This window comes from Lissotriton vulgaris, chromosome 3_1 (assembly GCF_964263255.1).
Source record: "Lissotriton vulgaris chromosome 3_1, aLisVul1.2, whole genome shotgun sequence".
In the NCBI taxonomy this organism is placed as follows: Eukaryota; Metazoa; Chordata; class Amphibia; order Caudata; family Salamandridae; genus Lissotriton; species Lissotriton vulgaris.
In genome coordinates, this window is record NC_141689.1 from 1,175,870,089 (window position 1) to 1,175,896,526 (window position 26,438).

A 26,438-nucleotide genomic window follows, 5' to 3' on the forward strand; every position below is an offset into this window, starting at 1 on the left:
CTGCAGCAGGGCCTTCGTACCGTTCCACGTCACATCAACTTCTGGCGATGATTAATATTAATACTTAGCTATGCACTTCTTAATAGTTAAGCATTTTCCTTGTGAATATGTGCTTTCCTGTCCCTCCGCAATGTGACACTCCTTCCAGCGGTTGCTAACCAGTAGGGTGTAGATCTAGGAGAATCGGAGTCAACATTAAGGTAATTTTATCCTACTTGAGTCGTAAATGGATTGGCAAACAGTTCTTTTTGTTCCATTGTTTCATTTCTTCTGTAAGATGCTTGTTGGTTTCCTTTTTTCCTTTGCCTTCTGGGAAGTCCAGAAAATCAGCATGACCTTGGTACAGTTTTTGGGGCTAATTTCCTCCCATTGAACCTGTTGATGCACTTTCTTGAGAAACATCCTTGCACTGGTGGCCTCTCATTTTCAAGACTAATTAGTGATTCTCTTCTAAATTTGACTGTTTCTACTATTGTCACTCTGATGTTTATTTTCTTTTAGCACATTTGCCTGATTGACCTTTTTTGTTTGTTTTTTGTCTTTCTGTCGGGCTGCTCCAGGAGCCATGGCTAACCATCTAATAACCAATGCACTGCTTCGTCCTCATGGCACTAACAATCCTTATAACACATTGCTCGGGGAATCGGCGGTCTATAACAACCCTTCTGTCAGCATGTACAATACACAAGGTGTGCTGGACTTCTTCTTTTTTTCAATTTAAGTCCCATTTCTTCGCAATAACATAGGCACATTTTTTGTTTTACTTGGCAGAAGGATCTCTCCTTTGCCTCCCCTGCCATCTCATTTTAGTATTTAGTATTTTTTTTCCCAGCGGTTCTTCCCCTCTTCATCATAATGATTAGTTACCTAAATTTATCAGAGACCTCCCCAACATCCATCTAGATATTTTATGTTGTTTTTAATGTTAATCCTTGTGTGCGTGTGTGAGTGTTGTATTTGTTTACTTCTTTGTTGTGGGACTATACTTCTGTTTGTTGAAGTGCTTACAGTTCAAGACTTTAAACAGTATAATCTTGTACCCGTGCAGTTAAATAAAGGTAAGTGATGTAAACAAGAAGTCTTCACTCAGTTGATTGTTGTTTTGGGTGTCCAGCATCATTCTAACTGGTAAGATGTGAAGGTGTGTTCGAAAAAACATAACAGGTTTTACTGCTTTGAATTCTACATGTACACATTCACACAGTCGGCCTAAGAGTAAAGTAAATATGCAGTTTAAAACTTCTGAAGGGCAATTATCTTAATGTTTTTAAAAATCTGGATAGCCGGGCAGTTATACTGTTACTGACATACCCATTCCGTTTTACAGTCTTTAACCCCTTCCATGCTGGGCCGTTTCCGCCACTGTGCGGTAAACAAAAGAACAGGGCGGGGCCGTGACGAACCCCAGCCATCATCAGCACACGAGCGCCGCAGAGCGTGACGGCTGGGGTTCGTCACCAGCATGGAAGGGGTTAAAATATGACAATTTTTAGATGATAAAGAAATATACCATGTTAAAGGTCTAAATGATTTTTAACACAAATAAATATCAAATAAAAGAGTGTTTTGGTTACACTTTGTTTGACTTCACTATGACTAGGTTGAATGATAACGTACCTTTTTCAGTTTTAATATTACCTCATGATAAGTATGCCACCGAAAATGCATTGTCGGTTTTGAATGCCTCTGCTTGTTGTGCTTTTTCAGTGGGCTCAGTGACTACTTTTAAAGTTAAAGCTAGAAACTCGTCTATTTTACCTGGTTAGTGTTTTATTTGTGGCTCTCTGCAGAACAGAAGCATAGAAACTCATGCAAAGAGACTGCTGTGTTTCCATTCCGGCACTTTCCGTTCTATTGATATTTTTTGTTTTTAGTATTCTATTTTTGTATAGAGAACAAGAGCATTTGTATGGTTTATGCCCATAGTAAACAATGGCGATTCAGAGCATGAACTGCTTGTTTTTTTTATATGACCTCATACTGTGAAAGGTAATGAAAATAGTGATTTGTGGTAGTATACCAAGACAGCACATACATTAATGTAAACCATATGTCCCATTACACAATATTAACAGCAGCAGCCCATCCATAAGGGTAGAAGGGCCATGACCGGAGTCCCTTTTGGACATAAAGTGTGTATCACGCTGAGCAAAGGCCAGCCTGACAGACACTCTTAATTTTCAGTCCAGGCAACCAGGAGCTAGACCTTTCCTAATGTGCAGCCTTCTGGCTGCCTGTGCTGAACTTTGCAGTTTTGAGGATGTTACAGCTTCTGTGGGTGTGACTGCCTCAGCTCAGCAAAGGTCCTTGAGGCCCTTCCCCTCACAATGAGACTCATTCCAGGGTGCTTAAGTTTTTAAGCCCTGAAGTGCCCAGGGCTGAGTGTCTATCACTGGCACCATTTCACGAGTGGTGTGGGGTGCAGTCTCACTAACCTCTCTAGCCTCTTTGATGAAGTAGGGACAACAGTCCCAACCCTCCTGGCACCTCAGAGGCTTCCTTCCCGAGGGCTGCAGCAGGTAAGTGTTGCGTTTTTATTGACTGTTCGGTGCATGCATGGCTGTATGAATCTTTGTTTATTTGTAAGGCAGTGTTGTGAAGGGATGTGTGAGTGGGAGTCTGCATGTGAATCCATTAGAGTGAGTGTCCATGTGTGTGTGTGGGCCCCACTCTAAGTTTTCTTACTGGCCACCACTAATAATAAAGTAAGTCGTTAGTGGAGAAATTGAGGGGGAAACCATTGAGGAAAAAGGATAGTATTTATTTAGGTTTGTCAGTGCAGACATCATACAGAGTTGAGGAAGTAAGTTTAGAAATCTGTTTTAAAAACAGCACTGGGCTTCATAGAACTGAGTTTGAGAAGAACGACGATACATTGAAGCTGGCTGAGAAGACAGAATTGAGTAGTGAGATTGTGTACATGAGTGTTTTGGGAAATGTAATAAGTTAGGATTGGCAGAGTAGTCGAAAATGTTAGTGCTAAAATAGATAATCAGAAAGTTTGAGGGAATAGATTATGAAGATCCAGGCGAGGAACTGGAAGTGCTGTCAGCGAAAAGCCAACCAGCCTCTTGCTCATGGCGGTAGGGGTAAACACTGGTTACCACGAATACTTTTCCCTGCAGGGGTTGTTACAACGACTGTGTTGTAACAACACATACCATTACTCTGCAAGTCGGAACAATGACTTGCGGAGGGGGGAGAAGGTGTTGGATTTAAAATCCAACACCTTCCCTACTGTTACACATACTGGAGTTGGAATAGTCAATTACGCTATTCCAACATCTAGCGCCCCCCTCTGCAAGTTGTTGTTATGTCTTGTGGGATAATGGTATGCTTTGTTACAACGGGGTCATTGTAACAAACGCATTGTAATTCCCTGTGGGGAAAAAGCATCCGGAAAAGAGAGGTATATTCGGCGGCAGGTGCTTTGCATCTAACTATAATGAATAACACTTGGCTTACAAAATGAATAACTAGCAACAATCAGAAATAGACATTGTTGCCCACTGTTTCTATGTTATTAAATAATTAAAAACTGCTTGAGCAGTGCTCTCTCTGAGCAAAGAACACAGCTTTGGGATCGGAGCAGGTGGGAAGGCTCAAAGGGTGGTAGGGGAGGGTAGCAGGCACTAGGTATTATTCTTTTATATTTAGGACAGTAAGGAACGGTCATGTTAGGTATAGCTCTCCCATTACTCCTCTGCATACTAGTTGGAAGTTAGGATGTTTTTCGCCGCATTGATCTAAGTGAGATCATAGACAACTCAAGCTTCTCTCTTGTTGTCTTTTGGATATCACTCATAACCCCTTGACTAGCAATATCCCTGTTATTCACTTTTGCAGCTATAATTCTTGTATGTGGAGTAATATTATTCAAATCTAATTAAAACAAACGTAGAGTGCACAATATGTACACCCGATCTAAATGTTGTTTCCATCAAGTCTATAGCTGTGATGTTCATGTGATATAATTTGCAACCTAAATTGACTAATTACGGTGGTGTTCCTGCTGTTAGATAACAATCTATTACAGAGACAAAGGAAGATATTTTCCTATGGTCAAAAAACAGGGGTATTTTGGAGTTTAAGACGGTGTGCTACGAATAGACTGTTACAGTAGTCCATAACAGGTTGCTCATAATAGTTTTGAGGAAGTTCCTGAGGAATTGGAGGAGGAACTGATATAGAGCTGCTGATATCTAGCTACAGAAGCCCTGGTGGAGATGAAGTGGAGTATGTTCAGGTTTGTGTCTTATAGTGTTCCAAGATTGCTGAGAGAGTAGGAAAGGGCAAGGAAGTCAGATGGGCAAAATATTGTTAGAGTCATCCTTTTTTTATTGTGTTAGTAACATGGCAGACTTGAAAGATTGTGCATTGAGAGCCAATGCTGGATGCCATATTAAATAGAGAGGGTTTGAGGGGTTTGAGGTCAAACAAGAGTGGCTGGAGGATTGTAAGTCTTAAAGGCGATCGGAGATGATATTCCCTTGCCACACTGTAAGTTCCTCTGAAAACATCATCCGTTAGATTTTGAGATGAGGGATTTGTGTCTATCCATACAGAACTACCAAAGTAGCCTCAGCAGGAAGTCTGCCCATGCTCTAAGGAAACACCCAGGCCTGGAAAAGAGCATTATTGTGACATTGGACAATCTAGTAATCGAGTCCAGATGCATTTTGAGATTGCAGAACACCTGCACCTGGATAAAATAAGCACAAAGGCACACACACACACACACACATATATATATATATATATATATATATATATATATATATATATATATATATATATATATATATATATATATATATATATATATATATATATATATATATATATATATATATATATATTCCAACACAAGCTTCTCCGTGAAAGGGGGCCCCCAACCCTGGCAGGGTGGCCTCGGACAGGCAGGAATGGAGTATCCTGCTAAATTACAACAAGCAACATAGAAAATGCAACCGAGGCCGGCTTCGGAGATAAGGTGCTTTAATAGTGCAAGGCGGCAGCCAATCAATTACTTCCAGATGCGTTTCAACTGTTCATTCAGTCTTAATCATTGGAGAGCCTCTGGTAACCAATAGGGATGCACTGTCCAGTGTCACACTCCTACATTTTCCCAGGATGCACTATGTGAGCAAAATGCAAAATACTTTTCGTGCTGCCATGCATTTGTTTTATATAATTGTTCCTGTGCATGACAGTCTGCAATATAAGAATAGATTTGTGCACTCACATGGCACCTTTGCTCATGATGCTGCCACAGATGAAATGTCATTAAAAAGCACCCGTCTCCGAGGCCAGTTCAGGAAAGTGAAATACTTCCCCAAACATCCCTTGCTCGCCTCCGAGTGGAATACTGTGTCAGGTAATCATTTTCTTTCCAGCTTGAAGGCGGGCGGGTCATGCCCCCTAAATCAATTCCAACACAAGCTTCTCCGTGAAAGGGGGCCCCCAACATTGGCAGGGTGGACTCAGACAGGCAGGAGCGGTGTATATATATATATATATAATGTTTAATGCAAAGTGAAGCAAACTAGAACTTCTTTTATTAATGTAGCATGTTAATGTACCAAAAAGTTGTTCTCATGTAAATTTATATTTATATGCAAGCTAATATAGTCTCTTAGTTACCTCTTCATCAACTTAATATTAGTCCATTAGCTTTTAAGGACTTTAAGTGGATAAAGATCAAAAACAGTACCACTGTGAACATTTTTATTCCTTGAATATATGCTAACATCTTACTAAGCCACGGGGTATTAATTGAACAGTTCTAGAGTTATATTGCTCCCTGCATTAGCCAAGAACACCCTACTTATACTTAAGTGCTTTTCCAATTTGCATCAGAGAAATCAAATCTCAGGGAGCTGTCAACAGGAATACTGGGTGTTTGAGCATTTGAGAATGTTATTCATAGGCTCACGCCTTCTCGTAATGCTCGAGCGTATTCCTTCACTTATCCCATGTACTCCATGATACACTCCCAATTTTCCCTTATGGTTACTCAGTTTTAAATCTTCTATACTGCCTGCCACAGCTGTCCCTTTTGTTCTATATGACCCTTTCTTTTTGCAATATAACTCCTTGCTGACCTGGAGCATTGGTATTGAAGGCTGTGTCACATTCAGAAAAAGAGCATACACCCTTTCCTCCCTCAAAGCGGCAACCATGCACTTTGCATACAGCATGCCATAATAAACCTCTACATACATGCATTTTTGTTTCCTGAAACTAACTTGGAAACATAATTCTTTTGTCGCTACAATCCTGCAAACATCCTAATTCATAATGTAGCTCAAACATATACACTCTTATTTACTGCACTTTATTCCTTCTTTCCTAAGCCTCTGTTCCTGTTTTCTTCTTCATTGTTTATGTTTTATTTTCATCTTCTATTATACCACTACCTTTATTTTGGGGCATCCCACCCCCATACTCCATATTCCAGTCTCAGTATCGTTCTTCTTGTAGCACTACGTTAAAGGAAGACAAAAACAATACATGTGTTTCTTAAAGACAGAAGGGAAATGACAATTTTAGTATTGTTGAAGATACTCTTAAAATACAATGAAAGCAGATTGTTTTGAAATAGTTGCTAGTAAAGTTCACCTATTTCAAGAAAAGAAGTAAAAATACTATATTATGTGTTCGATTCACGCAGCAAAATGAAGCCGAATTGTATTGTGATTTTATAGTGTTGTCATCCTGCTAACAGCCTCTCTTTTTATGTGAGATTCAGCGAGAGATGGCTTGAGCAGGTACACTTGTGCACAGTCTGGTCTATCTGATAGAGGGTATTGGGCTTAGCAAATGGTGAGATGCATGACTGGCTCCTGTCATTTAAGAGGCTGAGCACCATGATCCGGGTAGAAACTTGCATGTGTGTCTGATACATTCTATCTGGGTCTAATGTCTTGTAGCTTCCCTCTTTTCAGGGATTTAGCTGCCAATGGGAAAATTGAGTAACCCTTTATTCTGCAGCCGTCAAGCAAGCAAGATAACTGTACAGAGAGCATGTTAGAAATTATTATAAACAAGAAGTAGCCTATATCTCATATCGCAGCATATTCTTCTGTCAGAATGTGTGCTTGTAATAAAAATGTACACCCGGTTATAGGGGCTACCAGTTATTGTATATGTATTAACATATCCTTATATACTTTGGTTAACATATTGAAAGAGGTTTAAACCTATAGCACAAGGTAGACGGACAACTTGTAATTCTGAGGTCTTCGACTTTTCCCATAGTGAGAGCTACTTTAGATCATGGAAAACTGTCCTGGGCCACTGTTTAATAAAACATAGAGGGAAAGGGTAAGATAAACAGAAACAGAGGAAAGAGAAACAGAGAGAGAGAATGTGAATACTGAGCGAAGAAGAGGAAAAAAGACAGCTGAGAAAGAAATTAGAAAAAGAAAGAAGAAGAAACAGGCTAAGAAAGAGAGAATGAAAGAAAGGAGAGAAAGAAATACATATGAAAGAGTACGCATGATGAAGAAAAATGAGAGAATAAAAGGATAAAAAAGGATGCGAAGGAAAGAGAGGTAGAAACTAGATAACAAATCAACAAAAGAGTTGTTGGGAAAAGCATGAAATAGAGTAAGAAATGAGAACAGGTATTTGCAATGCAATAGGACTCGCATTTACGCGAGACCTATTGCATTGCAACACAAGTAAAGGCTCCAGTAGCCATGGAAGGATACCAATGACGACATGGCCATCGTAAGGAGGGACTAACAGCCTATAAACCAATCGGAAGGCAGTATTCAGAAAGGGCAAAGACACAAGTCAATGAAAAATGTGGGCGGGGGAGTGGGCGTGGCTTCTCCCCCATAGTCTACTACCACAGATCAACCCCAGAGCAACGGTTGCGCACTGGCTCAGGGCTTGACCTAAAAAGAAATGTATAGAAAGTAATAAAGCAAGCAAAACAGAAAGAAAGGTAGGTGGAGAAAAAAAGAGGAAGAAAAAAGCCAAGACTGAAGAAATGAAAGCAATAAGGCAGGTCATGAAAGAAGCATGGAAAGTAAGATCCAGAGACATTTTCGAAGGATAGAAAGAAGGCAAGAAAGCACATAGATTTAAGAAAGGAAAAGAAATTAAGACAGAAGTAGAGAAAAAATGGAAGTGGAAAAAGAAAAAAAAGGTGAAAAATGAAAGAATTGAATAAGAAAAGAAAAGAAAAGAAAAAGTGGGAAAGAAGAGAACGAAAGAGAAACAAGGGAAAGAAGGAAAGAAAGAGGGGAAATAAGAGTAGCAAAGAAAGAATGAAGACAAGAAGGGTAAAAGTTGATGAAGATACAGCAAAGAAGACATTCAGGGAATAAAAAAAGAAGACAAAAGAAGCAGAAAGAATTTGAGGAAGAATAAAGAGGAGGAAATAAGTATAAGAAGAAAGAAGTTCAGAATAAACATTTGAAAGAAAGGAGGACAAAGGAGAGCAAGAAGGGAAAAAAGGAAAGGGCAAATAGAAATGCCGATGTAATGAGAATACCGAAAAAAGGGAAAAAGAAACAAATAAAGAAAGAAAGAAACATATTTTTCAGAAAGCAGAAGGCTACATCGTCTTGCACCAATCGGCTTTCAAGTTTTTACCGAAATGGGCGCAGTATTTTAAAATGCTACTTAGCTGGTTGGCAGCTGAGTATTCTGAAACCAGATGCCACATATTATCAAGTGTGAGCTCCCCAGAAGCAGCCTGCAAGCTACTGGTAGCTTATAATCGACTCATTGGCGAAACCTGAATAAATATTTTTTGGGCTATGATGCACTCGTTGCAAAATTGCCAGATTTGTTATGAGATATGCTACTTGTCATTTTGCTCTTCCATATCTGAACAAGCATCCCCAAAACAATGTGAATAAACCATTTTCCCATAATGTGCTGGTGATGCTTGAGCTAATTCTTCTAAAATCTTTAAAACTGTCACTTTTTTACTGCTACAACGGCAAATCCTGCCACTAATTTGGGCTGAATTTTCGATGCACTGGGAAAAAGCTTAATGGTGCTTGAACACTTTGCCATTATGGTGACTTCTCACCATTGGCTGTACATGTAAATATAGATGAACACCCATTATCTCATAATGTTATGAGTATTTATGTACACTTTGCAAATGTATCACTATCAAGAAAACACTTGCATGTTCACTTCCAGCTAGGTCAAGAGTAATGTTTCCAGAATGAGAATAGTGGGTGACCGCCACTATATTTTATAGGGATGTAGGGGAGAAGTTTCCTCCATTGTTATTTTTTCTTCAGTGGAGAAACAAGAAGAACTGTGCAAATTGACTTTTGCCATAGATTTACCATTAGTTCTGTAGAAATTTGGCATATATAATGTTATGCATTTGAATATTCCTGGTGACCTGCGACCTTGCCACACTTGCCTTCTTGGGTACGTCTGATTTAGTTCCTTTATGTGCCTCAAATTGTAAACTTGAGCAGTAAAACTTGTTAAAGAACAATTGTATTGGTTGGTTTCTAGTACTTTATTGTATTTAACATACTCTTCTAATTAGTTACAATTTGGTCTGTGTTATCTGTTCCGTTTGTATGATAGAGGCACGCATGGCTAAACCACGCATGCCTCTACAACACTGCCCTAACCACGAATGTGTCTGAACTACGCATTACTTTACTCACAAATGCCTTTAGCACAACATGTTGTGGTAATGGCATGACAGGTAAAGGTATATGTGTGGTAAATTTCACACCTGAGCCCCCAGAGCCCCAAAAAATATCCGACCGAGTCCTAAAAACGACCCTACCCAAGACCTATCCACGAGCCATAAAAAATACACTGACCGCCCAGCCCTAAAAGCTACCTTGCCCCCTAAGCTCTAAAAGCTACCCTGAACCTCCCAACCCGTATAAGATACCATGATTCCCCTGAGCTCAACAAACTACCCCAATCCCTAAAAACGAACCGACCCCCCAGCACTAAAATCTACCCCGACCCCCACCTGAGCCCTAAAAAATTTCCTGACCCCAACCCCCAGCGCTACTATCGACCCAAGTCCTTAAAAACGACCTCCCACCCCCCAAAACGGAGCCTCGGCTCCACTTGCTGATTCACCACGTCCACTCCTGATCCTTCCTGTTCCTGGGCCCGCCCATTCCAGCATCTAGACCGTGCATATGCCTTAACCACGCACATGTGTGGTTAGTCACATGCGTGGTTAAGGAAAGTGTGGTTGTACTTGTGGGGAAACGGCACTCGTGACTTACCCCGCGTTGAAAAGGCTGTTTCCTATCTGATCTCAACCTGACTCCACACATCCCAGAGACAAAACACTCCTCCTGCTATGAAGGTGTTCTCTTTAAAGCACTCGACTGCTTCTTAGAGGTGGATCTGGGACATGTGAAGTACCTAACAATATGAATAGATAATGCAGTAAATCATTCCTTGTACACAAGGTCACTCTACTGTGTAGAGCGTATTTTCTGTAGCTCTTACCTGGGATGAGGTCCTTGGTCTGATGTAGTGTATTCAAAGACATGTTTTGACAAGTTTTCCTTTAAATTATTTTATTTAATCTACAACTGTTTTTACATTCATAGATATTCTTAAATAATACTTTATGTTTAACTTTCCTGACCTGTTTGGTAATTTTTGTCTCATTATTAGATAAGGATAAAACTGAAGATCATGTTAGACCTGTGTCAAGAGCAGCTAGAGAAAAACATAGGCTTGCAAAAGTTGGTACTGGTAAATGGAGGGCAAGGCTAAAGACCACTTAGGGTCTGTATCGAGCAAGGAAGTAATGAAGCATGTACAGACATATGAGGCTAGTACTGACAGAGCAAGGGTACAGCTGTAGACCATGCATGGCCTGTATATAGAAAAGGCAGTGAGTGGAAATGTGCATTAGACAGGGGGTTGCTTGTCTGCAATCCCATGTCCTTTTTAAGTCAAGGTTGGTTTTGATATTGCATTCCTCCAAAGAATGCTCTAAGAAGGAGAGGGGCTTGGATTTCACACTTGAGGGAAAGGAAGTCTTATCAGTCTTTGTACTCATGCAGTGCCATTCACTGACATCTTTCTCAATTTCGGGATTTCTGTTGTCTTCAGGAGAAACAAAACACATTTTAAATAAGGTCTGTTATGTAGCATGTCAGATCAGCAGCACATAAATTATTTTACTATCCAGAATTACCATCATCATTTAAGGACAGACACAATTATTGGTGTTTGACTAAATTACACAGATTCAAACCTCAGAAATTGATGATTTTTGGTCAGTGCAGCATTCATATGGTAAATATTAGGCTTCTATAAGGCAATAAAACTGGCCTTCTGCTTAATAAATGACAAAGATAATAGTGGATGGCTTTCAAGTGTTTCAGACACACAGATGCATGCCTATGGTATCCAAAAGTGAACCTTAACCTTAAACGGGTTTTGGTGGTCTGACAATAGATATGATTTCACATTTCATGTTGTAGGAAATTCTAATATTGTTATGTATCCACTCCTCAATATTGTATTTGTAATGGTGTTGATATTGAAGAAAGACAGAATCAGCAAGGCAATTTGTGCTGCTTTTCTGCATGTCTGCTATATTGAATTCATAAATTAGTGTGAGCATTGGGTTCTGGTCATTCAAATTCTTGACAAACAGTAGCCAACTTAAGAAAATTACTATAGCACATTAAAAAATACTAATATATTTCTAACAGTGCTTGGTTTCAATATCATTCTGGTCACTGCATCTTTATCATTCACTTGTAAGGAACCTTCCTAATCACCATTTTGGATATTTAATATTAGATGGGCTGTCAACTCCAAAAATTACCATGTTCAAAGTTTTTCTGAAGGAAAACCTTGAGAAAATCTGAAATTTGGCTTTGGTCTCAACATTTTTTTAGATTTTGTTTAGGTAGTCTAAATAGACACAATTTAAAGTATTCCAAACACAGTATGTGTATGCAAATGTTGGTTTCCTATGAAGATGGTGGCACCCAAGACAGATGATGAAAAATAACTGAGCAGCAGGCAATCTCCGGAGTGCTTGAATTCATGCAGAAAAGTGCATGAATGTAAAATTATGCAAGAAGGGAGCATCAGCCACTCTGGCTACATAAATAGTCTACTTTAATAGCAGCCGCGACCGGTAGTGTGAGTACCTGCCGGGCGGTGACGTGGGGAGGGGGAGGGGCAGGGTGGGGGTAGTAATGTATGGATTATGGAGCTTTACAGGTAAGTAAACATTTAAATAAATAAAACAAATTTTGTTGCGCGCACTGCATCGCATTTGGTGATACAGTGCATGCAACGAAATTCGTTTTATTTATTTAAATGTTTACTTACCTGTAAAGCTTCATAATCCATACATTACTACCCCCCACCATGCCCCTCCCCCTCCCCACGTCACCGCCCGGCCGCGGCTGTTTAATAGATAGCTAGGTGAGACATAACCTGTCATGTGTACTTCTCTGATGCCCAACCTCTTGCTCACTAATTATCCTCATAGTTCTATTTTGCATTCCATATACTTGTCTATAATTTCCATTCGGGCAAATGAAAACAAGGGTAGTAACAAGGTCAAGAAATAGTGTTTAGTTTCCTTGTGTAGGGTGGCGTGCTGTGATCTATTTGTATGTGTGTTTGTGTATGTGTGTATAGATTATCTACCACTCTATTAGTCAGCCCTGTGTGAAGGGATTTAAATTAGCATGGTTGTATAATTGCTGTGAGCATCCACACATTTCTATTTCATATGCTGTATGTTAATAAATTCAGATTGAAAAGAAGTTTACTTCAACTCATTTTCTATACATATTTAATTTCTAGCAATATGCATTTCTTTTTTTCAGTCACTGTTCTAACAATATAAATACCGAGTATGTTGAGCATAATGAAATGTCATGATAACTTTTTGCATTCTGAGGTATTTTGCCTTGCAAAATACTGTGCCCTACTAATCTAATATTGTTTTACCATCAAAAGCCCTTTAGTGAAATATATCCTATTGTTGGGTACATTGATATGTCAATAGGTAGAAGGACTAATATAGTCTATAGCTTTTGCAGGTAGATTTATAGGTTTAGGTCACCTTGGTAGATGGCGCAATACACATATGTGGCCACAAAGATGAATAGAGAAGTAGGTCAACATACAACAGTCAAAGTGTTTTTTGTATGTATGCATGCATGTTTGCGCATGTCTTTTTTTTGTGTGTGTCTGTAAATTATGTAAGTTTAACATAAAAGTCCATTGTCTTTAGCAAATTACATATCTAAACATCTCAACTGTCAGGGAAGTTAAGCTACTTAATCATGACCTAAGGTTAGGATAGCTGATCAGGTAAAATATATTTCATGAGATCTGGAATGTAACGTGACACATTAAGGTAACTTCAACTACTATTTCTAAAAAAAAAACATTTATAGTACATTTTTCTTTATAGTGCATCTTTTGAAGGCTGTCCTTTCTCCCATTTTACCTGGCAATTGAGACTATTTTTTTTAGAATTAAATATTATACATTGAAGGTAGCGAAAAACGGTACTGCAATGCATCCAATTCCTTCTATAGCCTAGCAGATTGTCTGCTACAACAAGGAGCCCAATTAAATCTCACAATAGCAACTCATGCTGCAAAGCATCCTTGTGTCATATTATTAGAGAGCATCATTCTTTTTATTAAAACAATGGTTTGTTAGATAATTGTAGGTTTGTGAGGCAACTTGGCTTTTCATTGTTGTAGCTTTGCACGTATAATTGCCAGCCAGTGGTTGAGTGAATTTGTTTGCACCACCAATACATTATCTACTAATGGGGACTCGTGAGGAACTAATTGATGTAGCATAGAAAACAGAACTGTGGTAAATCTCTTTGGACAATAGCAATTACCAGGGTACAGCAGAATAGCTGCTCTATTACTTTTTCACTAAGACTGAAAGGTAAAATCAGAGACTCAACTTTATAGCCCCTCCGCATCAGAACAAATCTAATTACGCAATCTGGAAACAAGTAATATCCCTCTAATACATTTTTCTGGTGTCTTTAGTAGTGGAGCAAAGAGTCCACTGCGTGACCTCTTGTAATTTGCAACCTAGTGATCAAGTTTACAGTTTTGCTATTTCATGAGGAAATAGGCAGAGAAAAGGATAGGTCCATGCTCAGTTGGGTGGCATCTTTATGCTGCAGGCTATCAACCTAAGTGCCAAAATTAGGAAGCCTTTTCTCCTCTCCTGAGTGAACCTTTGTAAATATAGTTATAATAGAGCCTATGCTATACAGCTTATTACATACTGTATTATATAGGCAGACTCATGCTCCCATGACATGAAAAACATGTTTGCCAATTATGTATTTTTGTATAATGTGTTATTTTTAGTAACATTCGTTGTAGCCAAATATTTCAGATTATAAATATGTATAAATGAAGTTTAACATCTTGTGAAATAAAAGAACCAGATGTACTAAGCATTTGCCACACCAGTCGACGCAAGGTAATGTACGTGCTTGAGTGCATTTACAAAGCCACTTAAATCCATTTTTGTATGGCCTTGCGTCACTTTTCACCTACTTACCCTTCACCTACTTACCCTGCTTCGGGGAGGCGTTACCTGGTTGGAGTATGGACCTTCCCATGCAACCTCCCATGTATTTTAATGCAAACACAGATTTACGTAAGTCATAAACATAGGTTTGTGCCAAATGGTTCACCTACCTGACCTTGGCGTTATGAGGTGTGCCATGAGTATGGTACATTTCTTCTCTCTCTGTGTCTTCTTGCCAAATATAGAACAAAAATAGAGTTACAATTATCTAGCCTCTGTTTGACGACCTCTTTATCTTTTGAACTCTTGCACCAATCTTCACCCATTTAGAATGTATGGATTTTTTTTGTAGCCTGAACAATACCCACCAAGACATTTTCTTCGTTAACTTCAACTAAGACGATCACTTAAGTGTTAATTGTAATCTACTTTTAGTTTGACGATTGTCCACATGTAGAATAGGTCAGAACTAACATTTAAATATTAAATATTATTTTGAATAAAGAAGAAAGACGCGTTCATTGAAAATCCTAAGAAATGCAGTTTACAAAAAAAATGCAACATGTGTTTTGCTTGTGTCTTTGGATTTCTGAATGGAGTTGTGTTCATGCCATGTAATTTCATGTATTTTGTGCTGAGGGAATCGTTTTTGTTAAATCTTTTTCCTACATATCATCAATTTGCTTTATTCTCACGTTTCTTCTACTGTCGCTGTAAGCTTACTTGTTGTTTTTTCTTTCCTTTTCTTCATGCTGTCGTTTAGAGCCCTACAGAGAGACAAGTATGGGAGTAAAGCTAAACATTGCATATCAAATGTAATTTTTTTAGTTCACCTAATGCATTACCATTTAAGGACATAGTATTAAAAACAGTTCATCTCACAATATATCAACCAAAGAATACTGATTATAAAATATACAACTATTGAGAAACATTGGCTACAGGAGGAAAATTATCCATACAAATTAGAAATACAAACCTTTGTGTCTTGCTTCATTCTTTCTTTGTTGCAAAACAGCAAATGTGTTTATTATCTTTTGTCTGTGAGTTAAATTGTTTTTAAATTGAAAAAAATCTTTATTTGCTAAGTACGTCATTATCTTTTTACCCATTTCAAATCACTGTTTTCTTTGTCATTGCCTGTTTCTGTGTCATAAGCTGTTCACACAGTTTGTTTTCACGTAGAAAAACATCGTCAGGAATCTGCTGCTCTATGAGAACTTCAACAAAGAGGATCTTCATGCATAATCCATCCAACCATCAGACTGATCAACGTCATCTCACATTAATATGCTAATATTTCAGACCTTTTGCTTTCTTTGTCTTTGAAACGTGTGTTGCTTACAACTGCCTTTCTGCCATGTAGAGTTTAGTATGTGCAGTTGACTGATTAGTTCCAGTAGGGAACAAGAGCAATGGTCACTTTAATGAAATATACTTTATTGTTGTGAAGTTCAGCTTTATCACTCTCTGGTGTCACAAAGTTCATTCACTCTACTGAAGGTTTCTCACCTAGTGTAATGTTTGTTATATTCTTTCTCTTAAAAGAAACACTTTCACAAATGGTGGTATCCTATTTGATAAGTAGCCAAACCCCCGATAAACAGACAACTATTGGACACATCATCTGCTTCATTGACCTATTATGATTCATTAATATAATCTGTCAGACCATGAACACACATGCCATCAAAATGTGTTCATTGGTAACCACCATGATAGAATTTGTTTAGTTTTAGGGTTTAGTTAAAATTTAAAAAATCTAACTCTGGAATTTGATTGGGTAACCAGGGCCCATATTTATCATACTTTCACGCAACACAGCAAGTCACCTTGAAGCACTGCATTAAGGGAAAGGACAGGAATGTGCAGTATGTAAGATTATATAGTGCATTCCTGTCCTTTCTTGCACTAACGCACAATGTGCTGCCTTGCCCCAACACAAGCCTCCTTGCACCAGGGTGCCCTCATTGTAGGCAGGACTGTTTGTGTGAAGGAAGGGGCACCTTCCTGGACAAAAACAATCATCAGAGGCATTTTCCTCATACTATGTGTGCTGCAGAAAGCAGCTCACTTAGAAAGAGACAAAAACATGGAGAAATAAAGATATTTTTCCTTGTTATGCCTTCCATGAGGATGCATGGAATTTTGACGCATTACCAGGTCTACCACTCATGGTAAATCTGGCAATGCCTCAGCCTTATTTTTAACCGCTGACGGAGGCCCTTTTAATAAAGTCTTCTCACCCCAGGGACCATCCGCCAAGCCGTTTTAACCTCACTTCTCTGTACACCTCACACCGCACATACAGTGACATACCTGCTCCGCTGTAATCAGGCGTCGTAGCACACCCGGGACACGCTAGGTGTCACTGGGTGGGCCCGATGATGAAGCATGCCACCAACTAGGTTGGTGGGTGAGGGCTTTCTAAAGACACCCAACAGGTGCCACCGCCAATAACACTGAGTCGCTATGACAATAACAAAATAATGTCAGACTAACCCCCTTTTTCTAGCTAGTCTCCTTTTGATTTACTTAAATCTGGCAATGCGCCACATTCCATTGGTGGATACATGGGAACACCCATGCTCCCCCCTCAGAATGCCTCCCTGGGGCAGCGTAACTCAAGGCAGAGATTTGCACAGGCACGGCCGGCAGTGGGAGTAAATGCAGGGCGGTGACGTGGGGAGGGGGAGTACACTGCATCCCAAAATGCGATGCAGTGCACGCAACGAAATTCATTTTATTTATTTAAATGTTTACTTACCTGTAAAACTCCATAATCCATACATTACTACCCCCCACCTTGCCCCTCCCCCTCCCCACGTCACCGCCCTGCATTTACTCCCACTGCCGGCCGAGGCTGGATTTGCAATGCCTTGCGTTACCCTGGGTTTATCAAGCCATGCAGAGCCAAGCAATGGGGCCTTGCATGGCTTGATAAATTTCATTTAGGTTTTGCATCGCCCTTGCCTGGATCAAGGGCGAAGAAAAACCTTAATAAATCTGGCCCATTTGGATCACTGAAATAATATAGTTATAAAAAATATCGACTTTGTTAAAAACAGTGTCTAATTAAATTAATATTAAAATTTAATTACTAAAATATACTTAAAATACTTGAATTAAACTATAATAATTAAATAATAAATGAAAATAACAAAATAATTTTTTACAATCTTATTTGTTAAAACATATATATATAGTAACATACTATAATTAAATAAGATGCTATTATATTACCGTACAATACCAGAAGTGTAAAAAATACTATTCCCACTCCAAAGAGTATCGACGGTCACATTATCGGTTAGCAAAAATATCGTTTAAAAACTGAAAACTGACCCTGAACCCTAAAATATACACCTTTACCCAAAAACCCAAAACTGACCCTGAACCCTAAAAATACCCCTTTACCCAAAAACTAAAAACTGACCCTGAACCCTAAAAATACACCTTTACCCAAAAACCCAAAACTGACCCTGAACCCTAAAAATACCCCTTTACCCTAAAACTGAAAACTGACCCTGAACCCTAAAAATGCCCCTTTACCCAAAAACTAAAAACTGACCCTGAACCCTAAAAATACCCCTTTACCCTAAAACTGAAAACTGACCCAAAACCCTAAAAATGCCCCTTTACCCAAAAACTGAAAACTGACCCTGAACCCTAAAAATACTCCTTTACCCAAAATGTATCAATATTATTTAATTACCAAATAATTATTAATTAACAATAACAATAAAGTAAATATATTAGCACATTAGCTGTAATTATTTTAATAATTAACATTATTTTTTCCCAATTAATTACTTAACAATAACACAAAATTATATATATTAAAATGTACTCTAATTAATGTAATTAACTAATTAGAATTAATTAATTACCAATTAATTACTAATACAAAATATGTACAAAATTATATTAATTAATTAACTAATTATTATTAATTAATTATCAATTAATTATTAATTAAAAATATTTACAAACATATATTAATTAATTAATTATTATTAAATTACTTCCCACCCTATTCCCCTATAAACCCACAACCCGCTACAGAATTACATTACGCAATTATTATAAAAACAAAATTCATTTAATAAAATATTTTATAACATTAATACACACTTTTCACACATATTATTACATAAAAATACACTATAAAATATTATATATTATTAAAAATTCGATATTTTTGCTATCTATATTTTATACAGTCGATATTACTTCACTTACCTGAAAAACGATATTTTTGTAGTCGATATTATGTCCAGTCGATATTTTGTCCAGTCTATATTTAAAACTCGATATTATGTCCAGTCGATATTTTGGAGTCGATATTTTGTCTGTGCACCGGCCCAGTTACCTTAAATCTTCTAAATTTGTGCTTGAACTGGAAAAAAGATCAACAACTTTAACCACATAGTGGACAGAACTATATCATTTAAATATCATAAACAGATTTTCCAAATATTTAGTTGGCATGAGATCGAATTATTATACAGTTCATCTGGTTGCTACAGGCAATGATTTACCCACAAAAACACACGAAAACAGCAACGGTTAACTGATTAAATTAGTGCATGTTTCAACTTTAACTTTTGAAGTTAGTAGTTAAATCCCTAAGCATAGGATTTTTGCCAGAGTATCATATAAGTAACTGCACACATGACATATTCTAAATACAGTATTTTTAGGTAAATCCAATTTAACAGCCCCTAAATGAGCGTGGAGGGGACACAAAGTCATCAGTGAACCATGTTGGGATGCTTGAACGTTAACCATTACACCATTTATCATACCAAACAAATTGACATTTTCTACAATCTTGCTTGGCCACAACCTATTCTAATAGCGATATCTGGCAGGTATGCAAATTGGAATTTCAATTTATTTGCCTGACAATATTCTCACAAGGATTTATCTGAGTACAGTTATCACATGGACTAATAACAAACGTGCAACTAGGAATAGGAATTAATCATCTTGTTGTAATCAGAGCCTCAGTGCAATAAAAGGGCTTTGCTTATTTAAGAAGAGTTTTTTTAAATGTAGGAATGTTGCACCACTTTATTTTTTCAATATATATGATTTGATAATGCGTACCAATCACCCCAACTGGAGCATCTCGGTGAGAAGTCAACCCAAAGAAGTTGAACGCAAAATCTAAAACAATTCTGTTTTTATTACTTGCCTGAATGTGCTGTGATCAAAGCAAGTTCACACAGAAAATTGCAGCTTATTCCAGAGGGTAGGGGGCAAGTCGGGCAGGTTCTTCCACCACATCTAGAACGTCGAATATGTGGGACCGACAGTAACTCCTTATCACTGGAGTGCAAATTCCTAGTGGGATGATGGCACATAAGTCTCTGACAAAGGTACTTAGAACCTTTCCCCTGCAGAGATTTGTAAGCTAAGCAGCATATTTTAGATACTACTCTTTTCTTTACAGGTAGTCAGTATAAAGATTTTAAAAGAGGAGTGGAGAGCGTTCTGGGTGGCTGGTTACAAATTGACTGTCCAGCAATGTTTTGCAGTACCTGTAAGTGAGACAGTAGTGCGTCATGGGGGGAAGCCAATAATGCATTTCCGATATCTAGCTGACTCACAGCAAAAGCCTGTACCAGGGTCTTTCTTGTGGTCAGAGGGAGGACCGACAGGGCTTTCTTCCATAAATGTAACAAGTAGAGATGGAAACCTGTTGCAGATAGAACTTATTCTTTCATATTAAGTTCCTGATCGCCTTAACTCCAAGGTTTTTTACTACTATACTTGGGATGACACCATCCATTTTCTGAAAAAAGAGGAGGTAATATTAGAACTGACAAAAACATTGTCTGCAAAATTGTATTCAGAGCATTAAATGTATCATCCAGAGCGTTCAGTTACATGTCAAAACCTACTACTAGAACATATAGGTTCATATCTCTCTCAAGAGAGCGGAGGTTAAAGTAATGTAGTCATGTGCGATAAAAAGATCTGGTTTTCTTCCTAAAAGACCCTTAGAATTTCACTAAAAAACCAAAAATTGATGTTATAGTTAGGTAAATGTCAGAGACAACATTAACGTTTTGAACAAAACAAAGCCACATTAATTCACCAGTTATATATAGCAGAGTATCGTGTGCCCCTGCCATGCACTGCTTATGACTTCACATATGACATCGCTCATACATAACTTATGACATCACTGTGACATCTCAAATAACCCAACTATCCAGATATACAAATAATTTTGAACATTAATTGCAGGAGTGAGATATAGGAGCCAGGCTGTCTTGTTTGAGGTCAATTATTGAAAATGTTCTTTGTGCCTATTGTTAGCTTGTCTTTCTGAGTTATGAGCTCATAAACAACAAAAAGGTCTCCCCCTCTCCAAACCAGTGCACAGTGCTAAAATGAATGCAAAAGCATATGTTACCATATTTGTACTTCCCCTGTAAATGACATTGATATGTTGAAAGCAACATTCTTAGAAATGTTTCCACCATCTGCTACAGAAAAGTTGCAGAAAACACAATCCTATTGCCGGAATTAGACTGCACAAACATTTTAGTAAGCCCATGTTATAGCGACACAACCAAAAATGCACACCTACAGCTTTCTACTTAGCTTTATTCGATGAGGTATAAGTAGCAGACTCTGGCTGAACAGTTGGTAAGATGTATTGAAATGGCTGTTCAAGGGTCATAATTTGTAGCAAAGCAATCATCTAAATACCTGATCGAATTGACTTTTGTAGCTTTAATACCACACACGTTTATACTGACCAGGAAGGTACTATTTCATTCTTGTGGTCCACCATTCTCAAAGTCAGATTTCCACAGGACCTAGGGAATCGTCTATGTCTTATCTATCTGGCAGCATTCTTTCAAGATTTATGATATGTTTGTTGCTCACTCTAAATTTACTAGATATTATGCCTAGTAGAACCTTATAGTCTGTGATTAGTGTCTTTCACATTCTTCTGGAGTAAACAGTGTTGTGGGCCTTCTCAGAAACAGGCTCTCATTTCAGAGATGTGACAGTCAAGTAGGCCGTGCATAAAAGTTCCATGAACAATACTGCTTGGTTAAAGTTAAAGAACAGATTCCTATTGGGGAAAGATAACATTTTCACTGAATACCTGCACTGGGGTAAGCTGACATTCTTCTCCCAATACTCCTTGCTTGGTATAGATAACAAAAGACATGATAAGAAATGTGCGGGCCATAAATGTTTACAAATGTTGCTCTTCTGTAGCAACAGTGGTCCTGTTTGTTTATTAAGCCCTCTTTCATTGCCAAAACTCAATCTTTGGCTGTTCTGCTTTTCATATGCAAATTTGAGGTGGTCAGGTAGAGAAGATACTGAATACTGCATATCTGTTGGCTTACCAAATATTTGAAATGCAGCAATTCAGGTTACAGTGTTTGAGATTAGAAAAAAGAGGTTGACAAAAGTTAACAATTAAAGAGGGCATTTAGGAATAAGGGAACCAATTTTTCTACTGTAGTTTACCTGATCTCTTCAATGCATTCAATCTATCATCTTAGCTTCAGGGGTGGTAATGTTCTCACTAAAACACTGAGATTAAGGTGCAGCAGGAGCCTCCATTATTAGACCGAGAATCTTGGCTAAGCTTAATAAGCAACTTACATTTAAAACTGCTCGATTCACTATTGCACTGTAATTTCATTCATCAGGATTCCTGAAAGAATACTGTGCAAGATATCGTACTCCTGCTTTTTTATGAAAGTTAGTAATGTAAATCCCACCAGTCTTTAACTCTACCTTGCTACCGTATTAGCGAAACTTTAACATTGATATTTTGAAGAAATGTAATTCCTTTCAAAATTTGGGTTCATTATTATTGTATGTTTTCTTTCCTTTCTGCAAAACAAAAAATGTTAGGAATTAACAAGAAGTTTACAGGTTATATGAATATTTAGATATAATCATAGAATGAAATTGTGTAAATCTGCTTGCAAGAGTCAAGTTCCTTAGAAAACATTATACCATGACTTTAAAAAAAGCTGTTCCCAAACAAGCAAGCAATGTGGACCTTCATCATAACAAAATACCCAACAGCAAAAGCATGCCTTACTTTTGATTCAACCAGCCGCATATTGATCCCAGAACTGGCTCCTCAGTGGTATCCTCTGATGGCCTGATTCACAAAAAGTTCTTTCTGTCAAAATGTGTTCTGCATCTCTTACTACTTTGTTAGCGATAAATTGCTAACATATCAGATTCTCAAAAAATCACTGAATAGTAAAGAAATCTATGATAGTCATATTTCCTTGAGTGGTCAAATGAATATGTGCGCATGTTTAATTGTTAGTAGGTGTCAAATTCTGCATGCATACATTGAATGCAGATGTACACATGCAGCATTTTCTTTCCTCCCAGAATAGAATATTGTCCCCATGAAGAAACCTATTCCTCTATACCATCATCCCTTTCCATTCCTACCCTGGAAAGACACTTGATGCTGTCCATGATGACAGGAGTAAATTTATATTCACTTAATTTGTGGGAAGCACTCCTGAAATTGTTGCTGAATACTAACAAATTAACACATTTGTGGGTAATCATCAACTCTTACCCACCTATAAACCCTCAGCAAACCCTCCCATAATGCCTGGTGTTGTTAGCAAATCTCATTTGTGAGGGTAAAAATATTTTTTTTCTGATTATGTGAATCAGGAATTTGACATTACTTTCACAAATATAATTTTACAAAAACTCTGCAAGCACCTTTAAGAATTGGTTCTTAAGCCACGCAGAACCTGCTAGTTTGTGGAATCTTGTACTGCTCTCTGTGTAGCCATTTTGAATTTAACTAAAGAACCTGACTCAGTGCTAAGCATACTGGAAGTGGTATATGGTGGTGGTAGGTCTGTTGCAAACAGTCTTTGCTGTCGGAAAGCTCTTCAAAATTTTTAAATGGCTAACACATGCTATTCTTAAGACATATTGACAAATAACATTTAAAAGGTGCGCGCCAGGACCATTGGAAATGATCTATCTTGCCAAAAGAAGTGCCTTACTCATTTGTGGCCAATGTGAAATTATTGAACTCTAAATTATGCAAGGTCTGCTAAACAGACTATAAATGGTAAAGTTGTGTAAACATTGACACAAGTCTATAAATGGTGAAGTTGTGTAAAATTGTGTAAATTTTACATACTTAAGTAGGATTGGCCAGAGCACTTAGACCTTCTGAAAACACAACAGCTTCATGCTATGCCTTTATATCTATCTAATTTGCAAGAGCTTTCCAAAAATAATTATCTGTTTGTTAAATGATGTAAGTGTTAGCGCTGGTGATTAGGTTTAGATGTGTTATTCTCAGATGCTATCTAGTGTGCTTACTAGATCCTGGGTAATTGAAACCGGGCACCTTTATTATCAATCTTACAGCGGGCAAATGTAGTTGCAAACATTTTTTTTACACCTTTGTTGAAAAACATGTTCTTTTTTCATGTGCCATGCCTGTTTCAGTGAAAGTTAACATGTTGTGTTAGTCTTTCTGTAGTGTGTTCATCTAGTTCACACTGTGTTCTCTTGATGTCTTTCAGAGGGGCTTCTGAACAATGCCAGGGATACAAGTGTCATGGATACTCTACCACTGAATGGTAACCACGGCAACAGTTACAGCATTGCTGGCGGAGAATACTTGAGTGACTGCGTGCAGATCATTGACCGTGGGTACAACCACGCTGAGACCGCCCTAGAGAAAAAGATTCTGAAGGAGCTTACGTCCAACTACATCCCTTCCTACCTGAACAACCATGAGCGTTCCAGTGAGCAGAACAGGAACCTAATGAACAAACTGGTGAACAACATCGGCAGTGGGAGTGAGGATGATGCTATTGTTCTTGATGATGCCGCCTCCTTCAACCACGATGAAAGCCTGGGCCTGGAACTAATCCACGAGGAGTCTGATGCCCCTTTGCTGCCACCACGCGTCTACTCCAACGACAACCACCAACCTCACCACTACACCAGGAGGCGCATTGCACAGGAGAACAGTGAAAGTTTTTTCCCCTTGTTAACAAACGAGCACACTGAAGACCTTCAGTCACCAAACAGGGATTCTCTGTACACCAGCATGCCAACACTGGCTGGCATGCCTGGCGCGGAAAGCATTACCACCAGCACCCAAACAGAAGCCACTCCTGCCAAAAGTGGGGATGCTGCTGATGATGTCTACTACAAAAGTATGCCAAATCTGGGCACGAGGAACCACGTCCATCAGCTGCACACCTACTACCAACTAGGCCGAGGCAGTAGCGATGGCTTTATTGTGACACCAAACAAAGATGGAACTCCCCCAGACGAAAATTCCAAAGGACCCGCTCACTTGGTCACTAGCCTATAGAAGATTAGGCAAAAAAAGGAAGAAATAATAATTATACAAAAAGACGCTAACACCTGGTTTACTTTTCTGATTTAATATAAGCAGTGGTAATCTCGTGTATACTCATGCTGTGCTAAGAACTGACAGACTTTTTTTTTATTGGGATTTTTAGGCCAGCCCAGTGGAGAAGATTACCTGTGAATTATCCCTGCGCTTTTATCCCCTCGTCCCTCAGAGAGACTTCATTATGTTAATGAAACGGATATGAAACGGCACTCTTCGTGGCCTTCTTTAATTATGCTGTGTTTGTCGAAACATCCTCAATGCTCTCTTACTGCTCCACAAGGACCTGATTTCGAGGCCGAGGCTGTTTAATAAAAATAAAAAAAGGCCTGGTACCGAGGACATGCAAGGACGAAGGTGCCGCATGAGAGCAAAAAACTGTCTGGTGCATTGCGTCATGGCTTTTGGTCTACTCGCACCTTGAGCCTCCACAGCATGGTGCGCTGTGGAAAATGAGGAAAGAGGAAAAAGACAGTCAAACAGACCTAGTAAAAATGGAAGCCAATTCTAGAGTTACATGCTAAGTGCATATTTTATGTTTTACTGTATTAACGGATTATAAATCAGTCAAACACACTAATGGCAGAAACAACTGAACAATTTATATGTCATGTACAGATACTAGCATTGCACATATAGTATGCTTTCTGTTCCTCCAGAACTTGCGTCCCTGTTTATGTAGTGGAAAAAAATGAACTTTTTTTCTGTTGTGCTGGTCTTGCAAGTTTTGTCTACCAGTAGGAGCCAGTTTTTTCATAAGGCCTTCTTTCGCCATTTTTTTCCTTGAAGGTTCACTGGGCAAAAATATCACTTTATAATGAATCATTTTCTAAGTAACGTGGACACAAGTTGTTTTGAAAAGAAACAAGAAAAAAAATGAATTTGGGCTTCATCCCCCACATACTGCCCTACCAACTGTCCCCACCCCCCAACAACCACGCTGTATAGCTTTCTCCCAGACGGCGTATTGCCAACAGTACTCTTGTAGAAGAGTGCAGAAAAAAACTTTATGTTTACGGTGCACAACTGATATATTAAGAACTGTATTTGGCAGGCAATTCTCCCTCACCAGGCAGTAGGGTCGGTTATAGAAGCCAACAGGACTCGATAGAAACTAGCGGGGCTTCTGCATGAGACTGTAGAAGTAAAAGGTGTTCATGACTGGTCAACGCACTAGGCACTTGTACTGCAGTGGTAACAAAATTTGACTTACGTATAGCAAGAATTAAAACAAATATTTTGGAAGTGAAAACAAAAATCCTCTGTTCGTTATTTTCCTAACAGGAAACTCACTTATTTGGCAGATTTGTCTTTTTTTTTTTAGCGATGTTGACTTACCAGGAGGTACATTTGCAGCACAGAAGATATTTTTTTTCATTTTCTTTAAATTAATTTATGATTCCTTTTTTTGTATGGTCTCAAAGTTGAATGACCTCATTACTAATATTTGTTGTATAAGTGAAACTTGTTTGCCAACCAATAAACAAATGAATACGACCTAGAA

At 38.4% G+C, this 26,438-nt stretch overlaps 1 protein-coding gene across 2 annotated transcripts; it reads left to right on the forward strand.

Annotated features, from left to right (window-relative positions):
* The first annotated feature begins 558 nt into the window (after positions 1–558).
* Positions 559–26,438, forward strand: LOC147727628 (adhesion G protein-coupled receptor L3-like). 2 transcript variants are annotated; one of them, XM_086961648.1, is made up of 3 exons: positions 559–689; positions 15,284–15,335; positions 24,090–26,438. In XM_086961648.1, the coding sequence occupies exon 3, from the start codon at positions 24,125–24,127 to the stop codon at positions 24,890–24,892; it is 768 nt and encodes a 255-aa protein (XP_086817774.1). In that variant the 5' UTR covers positions 559–689; positions 15,284–15,335; positions 24,090–24,124; the 3' UTR covers positions 24,893–26,438. The 2 variants fall into 2 exon arrangements, with proteins under 2 accessions (XP_086817774.1, XP_086817772.1); XM_086961646.1 differs by lacking the exon at positions 15,284–15,335 and having other exon boundaries at positions 565–689.

Excerpts from the sequence above, each read along its gene's own strand:
- LOC147727628 (XM_086961646.1), top strand. The coding sequence starts at position 566 with ATGGCTAACCATCTAATAACCAATGCACTGCTTCGTCCTCATGGCACT. Across the intron at positions 690-24,089 it reads CAGCATGTACAATACACAAG|AGGGGCTTCTGAACAATGCC; the intron begins GTGTGCTGGACT and ends GATGTCTTTCAG.